General features: G+C 42.7%; 2 protein-coding genes across 2 annotated transcripts; one reads left to right on the top strand and one right to left on the bottom strand.

Annotated features, from left to right (window-relative positions):
• Positions 1-3,219: 3,219 nt before the first annotated feature.
• Positions 3,220-4,143, top strand: LOC102704691 (adenylate isopentenyltransferase 5, chloroplastic-like). The gene has a single exon (XM_040522872.1). The coding sequence runs from the start codon at positions 3,220-3,222 to the stop codon at positions 4,141-4,143; it is 924 nt and encodes a 307-aa protein (XP_040378806.1).
• Positions 4,144-9,975: 5,832 nt separating this feature from the next.
• Positions 9,976-11,016, bottom strand: LOC102704967 (putative carbonic anhydrase 2). The gene has a single exon (XM_040522644.1). The coding sequence runs from the start codon at positions 10,989-10,991 to the stop codon at positions 10,248-10,250; it is 744 nt and encodes a 247-aa protein (XP_040378578.1). The 5' UTR covers positions 10,992-11,016; the 3' UTR covers positions 9,976-10,247.
• Between the last annotated feature and the right edge of the window lie 375 nt (positions 11,017-11,391).

The following is an 11,391-nucleotide window of genomic DNA, read 5'->3' on the forward strand; positions in this document are numbered from 1 at the left end:
TGTTAGGAATACATTTATTAATATTATGATAGTACTTTTGAGGCAAATATATATACTCCATCCTCCAATAAATATAAGGGACATTTGTCTTTGAATATAGACAAAGCATATGAATCTGAATAAGATTCGTAGTCAGATGTTTCTGTAGTTTTGGATAGAGGAGTACATTATCTCTTTTTAAACTACGCATTTGAGGAATTATTAATGTTCAAAATTTTAAAAGTTTAACTGATATTTGACCGGAGGAAGTGTAAACTAAGTATCTTAGATGCCGAGAGATGCATGACTAGATTGTTCAGCGGCATGTCAGTTATGCCAGGTTATGACTAGATTGATCAGCGAGTTTATTGAGCACTCCAGGTGAAGTGAACGTGGTCTGAAACTCTGAGTGTGCTGTGTGCATTCTCATCTACCATCTCCGGTCAAAAATATTTATCATTTATAACAAAATTTGATTAAAATAAAATTTTGACAAGCAACAACATTTAAAAAAGAATTGTTTATTATAATTTTATAAGTTTGACTAAATGTTGTTCTAAACTACAAATATTTTTGACCAGACGGATTACTAGAAGAGTTGGCTACCGTTTGACAGGACTCAAAATGGTGAGTGCGAATTTGTAGTAAAGCACTCATCTTAAGTAACTGATGAACTTATTTGGGATGAGGGGGAATTAATTGGCAATGTTTGCTACTAACTTTTGGGGTTCCTAAAGAGCTGAAAATTTCACTCTAAGCTTGTTTACTTTTTTTTCAAAATCCCTTCTTGATTTGTGAATATGAACTAGTCTAGTATAAAACAAAAGTCCAGGTGTGTATGCAACTGTGGTGTGAATGTGATAAGGTTACTCACATAAATAAACTACCATTTTGAGACTTTCTCAAAACGGATGCTAGGAATAGGATACAAATACGGTAGAAACGGCTAGAAAATTGGTGGATGTGCCGATGAATCGTACATTTATTTCCCGATTTCCTGCAGCTCGGAGGTGGCATGTACGTACATGCATATGCATATATCAGGATACACACGAAAATAGCAGGAAAGTTAATCTTCGGTTACCATAATAACCTCGCAATTAGCTATTATGACATGCTACCTTTAACGGATATACACTGCTGGAAAGAGTATGATCACGGTGTCCGTGTTTCCATGTGATCGTTCATTCCAACAAGGATTTCCATTTTTCGCCCATGGGTTATCCATTTTGGCTGGCTGGCTTCGAATTCGATCCACGCCAATGAAACAGTGTCATACAGGTTATTGACAGATATGGCTATTCCGATCGATTTATGGTAGGCATTAAGACGCATTGGGCATATCTGCACCGGCCTAATCGATCCAGGGACAGTATAAATACAATAGGCTAGTAGCCACTGTGACCTCCTCAGAATTAAACCTCTCGCCTTGTGCAGCTCCGGCCACCGTCGATCTCCGGCGACCAGTCGACAACTCCGGCGGCGGCGGCGGCGGCGGCTAGCAGCTCTGTGGTCGATCTCCTCGCGTGTCAGGTACGTTACCCCGGCTAGCTTTGCTTTGGCTGCCATATGTTTTGCTTGCAATCAACAACGTCCTAAAACTCTCCAGGAAGGTTTTGTCGCAATGTTTGGTTCCTTTTATTTTTCTTTTTTCCTGTTGAAGAGTGTGTTTCAAAAGAAAAGGTTAAGCATACCTTGTTATTTTGGCGGTTTTGTTTGATCTGAGAGAGGGTTTTCACTCTTGTGCTTAGGAGTTTAGTTTGATATTGTAAGTCGAGGCTTTTAGACCGTTAAAGTTGGATAGTCTAAGTCGCGGCTTTTAGACCGTTAAAGTTTGATATCCTAAGTCTCGGCTTTTAGACCATTAAAGTTAGATATTATAAGTCAAGGCTTTTAGTCATAAGCTCAAATTCCACGTTGGCATAAATCTCAGATTTCAATGTTATTATAGTGTGTCATGTTGGAATAGAAATAGGAATTACCTTAAATATAAGAGTCAACTAATGCATCTTGCTTTGTATGATTGATTTTTCTATTACATAACAGGATGTGAAAAGGGGATAGAGAGGTAAACCTAGGGCTCACCTTCACCCAGTGACGAATCTAGCCAATAAGATTAGGGGGGTCTGAATACTTTAGATAGAGTTTCATCATCCTTTCTATTAATTTTTGCTATAAAATTTTAGGGGGTTCTTCATAGGGCTCCAATAACTTTAACGAAGGTAGCGAGGCTCGAGTCCCCGCCCCCATGTTGGATCCGCCCCTGCCTTCACCCTAGCCTTGTATCCACCACTGGTGTTATATGAACAAGGACAGAACTACATCTTAAGCCACTCAGACCATGGCCTAGGACCTAGTTTCTAATCCCATATGGTCCGATCTAATTTAAAAATACCTAAGGCTGACCTATGGCCTACCGGTCTTCTTAATTAACTACTGGGTTTGCCCCTTATGTGAACATAAACCTAACCTTAGTATGAATAAATAGTATGCGTTTGTATATAAGATAGTGATTTGGGCTATGTCAAAGCTAAAAGGTGGTGAACATAAAACATATTTATTTTCTCTCTCAAAATAGATAATATGAACATATTTCAAGTTTACCCTGAAGATTGTAATGCATACGAACATGTCAAGTTTTCTTCCTTTGGTATGTATTGGTTTCATGGAGTTGATGAAAATCTGACCAAAGTAGTTCATTATCCATGCATGAATCATGAAGGGTTTTATTTTTAAAAAAACGCGGAAGTTAAATGCGATAATTTCTACAATTTTTATGTGGGCATAGAAATTAATCATATGTTCATACTAACTCCGTTCTAAAATATAAATATTTCTAGAGATTGTTTATTAGCGATTAATGTTTAAATGAAAAGGCTGGGATGATCCTTAACAAATAAGAATGTATCGGTGAGAGGGTAAGTAGGGATAGAAATAAGAAAAAATTTGAATGAAAAGTGATTGATGAGACAAGTATTACTATAAATAGTACGATAAGTGATTATATTTTATTATAAAATTCAAATATTAAAACACTTGTATTTTAGAACGGAGCATGCAATCTTTTTACTTGTCAATGGTTTCGTGGTATTTAGCGTTTTTTACTATTAACTCAACATATTATGCACACATATGTTTTTTATGCATGATATATAATTTGGAGGTGCAACAAATTTTACCGTCTTTGCAACGTAACCATGGCTTGCCTCCTCGTCTCCGGTGAGCAGCTTCAGGTCATCAATGGCGTACCACGCTGGCAGTGTCACCGGACAACCGAAGCCCAAGGTCGTCTTCGTGCTCGGCGCCACGGCCACCGGAAAGTCCAAGCTCGCCATCTTCATCGCCAAGCGGTTCGGCGGCGAGGTCATCAACTCCGACAAGATCCAGGTGCACGAGGGGTTTCCCATCATCACCAACAAGGTCACCGAGGAGGAGACCGACGGCGTCCCCCACCACCTCCTCGGCGTCCTGCACCCAGACGCCGACTTCACCGCCGACGACTTCCGGCGCGAGGCGGCCGCCGCCATCGCCCGCGTCCTCGCGGCCGGCCGCCTCCCCGTCGTGGCCGGCGGGTCGAACACCTACATCGAGGCGCTGGTGGAGGGCTGCGGCGGCGCGTTCCGCGCGGCGCACGACTGCCTGTTCCTGTGGACGGACGCCTCGCCGGAGCTGCTGCGGTGGTACACCGGGGAGCGCGTGGACGACATGGTGCGGCGCGGGCTGGTGGACGAGGCCCGCGCGGCGTTCGATGCCGCCGCGGACTACACCCGTGGCGCGCGCCGCGCCATCGGGCTCCCGGAGATGCACGGATACCTGCTCGCCGAGCGCTCCGGCGAGGAGGCCGAGCTCGCGTCCATGCTCGAGCGCGCCGTGCGCGACATCAAGGACAACACCTTCCGGCTCGCCGCCGCGCAGGTGGCCAAGATCGGCCGCCTGAGCACGCTGGACGGGTGGGACGTCCGGCGCGTGGACGCGACCGCCGTGTTCACGCGCATGGCGGAGGGCGCGCCCCACGGGGAGACGTGGGAAGCCGCGGTGTGGAAGCCGTGCGAGGCGACGGTAAACCGCTTCCTCGCGGCGGCGGACGACTACGCCGCCGCCGCCGTTTCGCCGGTCCAACCACTGGAGGCGGCGTGCCTGAGGCCGCAGCTGGTGCAGCTGTAATATATATAGCTGTGGATTTTAGATACAAGAAAGATAAGAAGGGTGGTTTTTTGTTAAATTTTGTTTGCTAAATGTGTTTTTGACGTTTTACAAACAGTTTTAAGATGTGCTACAATTATAGAGTACATGTTTTAAAATCTAGTTTTGCTATTTATCGATCACCTGAAAAAATTTTAATCTATCAATCGACTTTTTAATTCATTGCATTTGCTTGAAGATTTGTGTTTGTTTCCCACATGCTAATTTGTTTGGTTTCTTTTATTACCGTTCTATTTCAGTGAATGTCTCACAAAATTAATTGATGAATTTAATTTATTCGAGTGATTTTGGTCTTGGTATCCTCAGCAGTACAGCATCTCATCAATACATACATGACATCTTTCGTATCTCTTTAAAGAATAGAGAGAACATCCAAATATAGAGTTTCTCTGTATGGGTGGATAATATTAAGATCATCGCTGACATCGATTAGTTCTATAAATCTATACTGTGGGTCCTTTGAGAGGTGGTGTCAGATCTTGCTGCATGAATTGCCATATGTTTTGATGAAATGTCCAAAGGGATTAGAATGAATGTATTGTCAATTCTAGCAATTTAGATGAATTGGCTTTGTTTCTATATTTTCTTTAAACACGTCAATGTTCAGCATCATATGCTGGCCCAGCGAAAGACCAGAACCACATGTTTAAAATAAGAACATGTGTAGGCTGAGGCTGGTAAAAATATCCTCTAGAACTGCTTAGTTGTATGAATGCATGTTGGTAAGAGACTCTTATTTGTCTTGGGGTAGACCATTTTGTTGTAGTGAATGAATGAATTTGTTTTTGATACTGTTGAAGGTCATCTCTCCTATTGATTTTTCTTGGTTTTTTCAATGTGATTTTTATGGCCATGGTGGCAAAACCTCATTTTCCCATTCCTCCGGCCTAGAGTGAAAATGGTTTGGAAACTTTTTGAATTCCGGAGCTATTTTCATAAATAGAAATTATCGATCTTTTTTTTATGGAAATTATTGGAAACAAAAACAAATTTAGAATTTTCCCTTGGAAATAGAAACATATACGGTAAAAGCAGCAGGACATACACCATAAATCCATAACAGTAGCCCAAATAGGTAAGCCCACTATTAGAAGTTAACCCTAAGTTTTTAACTAGCCATACAAACCCTTTACTTTGTTATGACATGTATGATGTGCAATTTGCTTTGTAATATGAAATATGAATTTTGTAATAACCTGTGAGATGTGCATTTGAATTTGTAATAATATGTGAACTGTGACATTTACTTGGTATGTTGTGACGTTCATTGACAAAGTGATTTATGAAGTGAGCTGTAATCCTGATGGTATCAAGTGATATAGTTAGTTGCTAAAATTTAAAATTTTTGATCTACTATTTTAGGAAAAAATGGAAGCTCGGTTTGAGTGATTTTATAATGTGGCAAATTTTCATTACCTTATTTGATCTGATTTCGTACTCGATAATATTCGATTTCATTTTCGGTTTCCGATTCCAACAAAATATGAAAACAAAAATATGAGAGGTAATTGTCCATCTGTTTCCCAACAGTTTTCATCCCTACTCTAGGACAGAAGTGGATTGGACAGTTTTTATGTTTATTTTCCTAAATTTCCCCTTGGCGGTTCATTTGAAGTAATCGAATTTGATTTGATGCATAAAGCGACCATCGAGTTCTGATCCTCGAGCAGAATGATCTCCAAATTGAGAGGCGGGTCATAATAAGTTTTTTATTTGATATGTTGTTGGCAATTTTTAAGGTTAGTGTTATTTTTACTAGATATCATAATTTTAGTTTTCTATTATAACACACGGGAATATTTATTACTAGTAATAAATAAAAGGGAGTTGTTGTGGTACAATATCTCATTTTGAAACGGAATAATTTCTACGAGGCACCCAGCCTGATATATTGATACCTCACTGGTACTGAACCTAATATCCAGAATGATAAAGCTGATACTCGGTTGGTACTAGCTAACGAATTGAGAGGGTACTAGTTTTGAAAACCATCATGTTGACAGCAGCATCGTATGATACACTGTATTATGATATTTTTTATTTAACTTATAAAAGATTAAAAACTAAAACCAAAACATGGTCATATAGCACTAGCTACCTGCTTGCCTAATTAAATCATTTGCCATGCTAGGACGATGAGTGTCTTGCCGAAGGACATTCTGCTTGCCTAATCAAAACATTTGCCAAGCTAGGATGGTGAGGGTCTTACCGAAGGACATCGTAACGGTGATTCGCTAGCGTTAGAGGAGGAGCCACACTATTTGTAGGAGTGAAAAAAAAGTTAATTATTCTCATCTGTTCAAGCGATGGCAGGTGTGTCTCTGTCACTGTTTACGATGATGCCGTGCATACGCACGATGAACCGTACTATACCCATTCCCAACAATTACACGCCTACGGCTGCCTGCTGCCGCAGAAGCAAAAGCTGTCGAGAGTCTCATCCGTGCCGGTTCTAAAACGAACCATCTATTCGTGCCGGTTTAACGACGACCAACTGTTTGGTGTTCTGTGCTGGTGGTTGCCTGTGACGGGCAACGGGTTTTCCCGTGGCTTCACAAGGCTGCCAAAATAGATGATTTACCCAGAGTGTGGGTCTGCATCTCCCTCCCAATTGGCTGCCTCAAGTTCTCTACCGTGCTGGAGTGTCATGCATGAACGGTTTCTACTGTTTGATTCGATTGTTATTCTGTCTTTTTGTTTTCTTTTCTAGATCGGACGAAACGAAAGGATGATGGTTTAAAAAAGTCAAACAACATATTCTCAAACAAAAAATAATTTACAACTAAAACTTTATATACGTATTCTTAGCAACCTAAAAACTAATACTGAAAAATAAACTTCGATGAGAAAACTCCAAAATCAAGGTTGAAATTTAAATTTTAGCTTATATGCATAAGTGAAAAGATGAGGTGAAAAAAAACATACAGGAACTCTTCTGGAATGCACGCAACATACTGATATGGTACTAATTTTACAACTTCTCGCTATAATTATGTTTACCCACTGTACCATGACACAACATCGCCGACAGATGTGTGTAGGTAAAAATACATAATCATCAACTAATCATCTGTCGGGAAAGGTTGGCGATAGACTATCTGTTGGCAATGCTACGATCTGAGACAGATTAGTTCTATAGATTTTTCGGGTCACATTATCTGTCGGCAGTTGTCAATCTCATGTCAAACTGTGTGTCGCCAAAAGTATACCGACCCTCTGTTTGTCGCAAAAGCTTCATCCATTCGATCCAAAACAAACGGCCCACATTCATTTACCAAATATGCTATATAAGGTCTCACTAGTTCTCCGCAACCCTAGAACCCACCCCCATTTCTGCCGCCGCCTCCCACATGGATCTGGATCAAGCTCCCTCCCACATCGTTCTCTCCTTCCCTTCCGTCGATCGTTGCAGCCCGATGCCTACCAGAGGCCGGAGTTGTGGCGTCCTCCTCGCGCAGAATCAGTCCCCTCCTACCTCACCGCTACCTCGCCCCATCTCCTGGTGAGGAGCCGAGGAGCATGGGCCGCCTGCGCCGCCGTCACCTCACCCCGGTGCTAGGCGAGGAGCGTCGTCTACCTGCTCCGCCCCTACGCCTGGTGGTGCTCGACGAGGGGCTCCAGCCTCCGTGCCCCTCCTCATCTAGTGCCGGCCTCCACGACCCCCAGCCTCCTCACTGCTAGATCCAGTCCCCGTTCATCTTGCGGTTGCAAATCCCGGTCAGATCGAGTGCTTAATTAGTTCCCTTCACAGCAGATTCCGTGGATGCCTTCACTTAGTTAGCTCACTGTGGCAGAGATAGCTGGAGCCTGGACCTTGGAGACATCTGCGCTATTGGTCACTGTGTAAGTATGTTTTTGGTTGCACTCATGATTGCAGGGTGTACAGATTTTATTGTCTGTTTATGCTCGATCTGTAGAGTAGCTTAGTTACTTAGTCGGGAGCAGTGACTCCGTGCCTTTGTAGTGACAACCTCTGATAACACTGCTCATCTTCATGGGACTTTTTTAGAGCTATTCCCTTAATTTGTTATTATTGTTGGAATCACAAAGCAAGCAAGCATACAAGAGAGAAACACATATTCTCTATAGGTTTTATAAAATTTACTAAACAAGAATCTGTTATATATGTTAATTTGCATGGCATTTACTTTTCTGCTCCCTTTAGATTAGATTTGTTGGACAATTGTATGATTTTGTAGCCTGAATCTATTAGAAGATGGAATAATTAATTGTTCCAAAAGGATGGCAAACCTTAATAATTTATATCTTGTAACAAGTAAAATGGCAGGGTGTACATTGATTCAGTCATCCTAGCTCATTAATTCAGATATACTTGAAAGCAGTAGATAAGCTGAGTTTGAAGTTTTGCACATAGCTATTGAATGATTATTAGCCTCTGATACAGAACTCAATGGATAATGTAGTATGGTCAGAGTTGAAAAGAAAGACCTTATAATTTGATAACTAGCTACTAAACAGTTTCACCAACTTTTAATTTGCCATTGAAGTTCTGAAATGGACTTATTGGACTAAACAGTTTCACCAACAGTATGCAATAATTTTTCCTTTACAAATATCAATTTACATGTATACACAAGTAAATCTTTAATTTTTTCCTTCGAGTTTTTAGTTTACATGTACCACATGTAAATTTTTCTTCACTTTATATGTTATCTGTTATATTAATTGGATGCATCATGAATGTTAAACCTCCATAAGGAAATACACCTGCATTCAAGTATTTGTAGATGACTCTTTATAGGTATTTTACACAAACCATATTGATCTGTTTGCAGGAACTGGCATCAACTTGGCTAACATATGAATATGGGCACAGGTGGCCAAAGCTGGGAGCTGCACCCCAATGAACTACATGTTAGAATAGTTATAGAACTTGATAGTTAAGTATTATGTTAATAGAACTTAATGTAAGATGTTCCATGCAACAGAATTGATAGTGAGAATGTAGTTTGTCTGTCACATTTGTGAACTTGCTTTAGCATGCTATGTAAAGGACCTTGTCACTTGCGCTTTTGACAATTGTTGTCATATTCAACAGAATATGTGGAATACATTGGAATTCTAAAGCGGTTAGTGTGTATTTGTTAATGACAGAAATTTACAAATGGTTCTGGGCCAATGCTATCAAATAATCAAACAATGAGTTATACTGCAATGGTTGATCTTGATGTCTGCTGTGTTGTCTGTTGGGATAGATTTGTCTGTCGGGAAAGTTAGAACATCTAGGTCAGACCGTGTGTCGTAAAAGTTTCTGTCTGTGGGCAGATATCTTTCTCGACAGGATTTTCAGCGACACACCCTATCTGTCGAGAAAGGTCTTTCCTGACAGATCATTTGACGCGGATAGGGGCCTTTGCCGATAGATGATGTGTTGAGGATTTTAGGGCATGGTGTAGTGACCCATGATTTCATTTTTGCTAAGGGACGGAGCTACAATACAGCCCGACGTCCTGATGACCTCCCGTGAAATGTATGGTTATATAGGTTAGGTAATGAATATGACAATAAAAATTAAGCAAATACAATATATTCTGACAATAATAATATTACGAAACGAATGGAGTACTAGTTAAACCAATTTCCTAGCTCCACCCTGTTTTTGCTGTCATTAGGTCAGGTTGGGGCTATTAGAGCACTCCAAACTGATAGAATGGTCTGTCTCTCGGTCGGTTCCGCAGCTTGTTTAATTAGATATTATCATCAAGTGAATTTAATTTCAAAATTACATCATGAGGCCTATGATTAAAAAATCTAAAATTTTAAAGCCTGAATTTGGCTAATACAATTATCAGAATTTAGATTAGTAAATTGAAATTACATTTGATTTTTTTTCTCAAATTATGAAACCCAAAATTTCAATGCAACATAAAATCCGAAGTTCAGATTTTGAAATCTACCTGATAATTAAGCAAGGACCTCATCATATTTCATATATCTACCTGACATAATATAAATGCCCAAATTAACATGCATAGCGCGAGTGACGTCAGCCAAGCTTGGTAATCAACCACGAGTTGCGCTCGCCGGCGGCGACGGCCGGAGGGCTAGATGCCGCCGCAGCGGTAGGTGATCCGGCACGTCCTGCCGACCCTCACCACGTACGTGTGCTGCGGCTTCACCAGGAACGGCGGCAGCCGCAGCAGCGCGTCGCACACGCAGTCCTTGGACACCTCCTGCAGCCACCGGCAGCAGTCGCGGTACGCCCGGAGCTCCTCGTCGTGGTGCTCGTCGTCGTCTTCGTCATCGTCGTCGTGGTGGTCGTCGTCATCGTGGTCGTCGTCGCCTCCGTGGTCGTCCTCGTCATCGCGCAGACGGCCGCGCCTGCCACGGCCGCGGCGGCGTCCGCGGCCGCCGCCGCCGCTGGTGTGGTTGCCGCGGTGGCCGCCCGCACCGTTACCCGTGACGGTGCCGTTCATGCTGTCGTTGCTCGAGGCCACGAGCGCCGAGAAGTCGATCACGGCGGCGTGGCCACGGCGGCCACGGGCGTGGCGGTGGTGGTGGCGCTCACGGTGGTCCCCGCCGCCTTCGTCGTCGCCGCCGCCGCCGTCGTTGTCGTCGTCATCACTACCGTCGTGGTGGTCCTCGTCATCGTCATCGTCGTCGTCGTCGTCGTCGTCGTGCTCTTCGGGGGGGCTCGGCGGCAGGATGGAGCAGGCCTGGCTGGCGATGGCGAACTGGCTGATGCAGAAGGCCTTGGCCTTGGACTGCGCCGCGACGGCCGCGAGGAGGGAAGGGAGGAGGAGGAGGACGGCGGCGACCGCCGCCGCGTGAAGCGCCGACGCCGCCATTGGCTAGCTGCAGGGTTAGTGCCTAGGCCTCACTTGCTGGCTTAAGTGTCACTTCTTATATATAAAGACTTAAAGGATTACTAGTTAATTGTTTTTTTCAAGTAGTTGGGTAACGTGACCCAAAAAAAAAAAGGATTAGGGAGGGTGAGATGCATGGTTAAAATTAGGTGCATCATGCCGGTGGCATTCTGCAATCGGATACCAGGCTTGTACGTTTAACCATGACCAACTCGTTTACATGCACAGATGCACTGTTGGTGAACGGTCTGTGGCACTTTGGTTAATGCTTATATCAGAAAACATGATTTAGAGAGAGAGAGAGAGAGAGAGAGAGATTTGTGTTTGGTTTTATGTTAAATTTTTCTAGTTTGTCTGTATACTTTTGCTATAATTAACATAT

This window comes from Oryza brachyantha, chromosome 3 (genome assembly GCF_000231095.2).
Source record: "Oryza brachyantha chromosome 3, ObraRS2, whole genome shotgun sequence".
Lineage (NCBI taxonomy): Eukaryota > Viridiplantae > Streptophyta > Magnoliopsida > Poales > Poaceae > Oryza > Oryza brachyantha.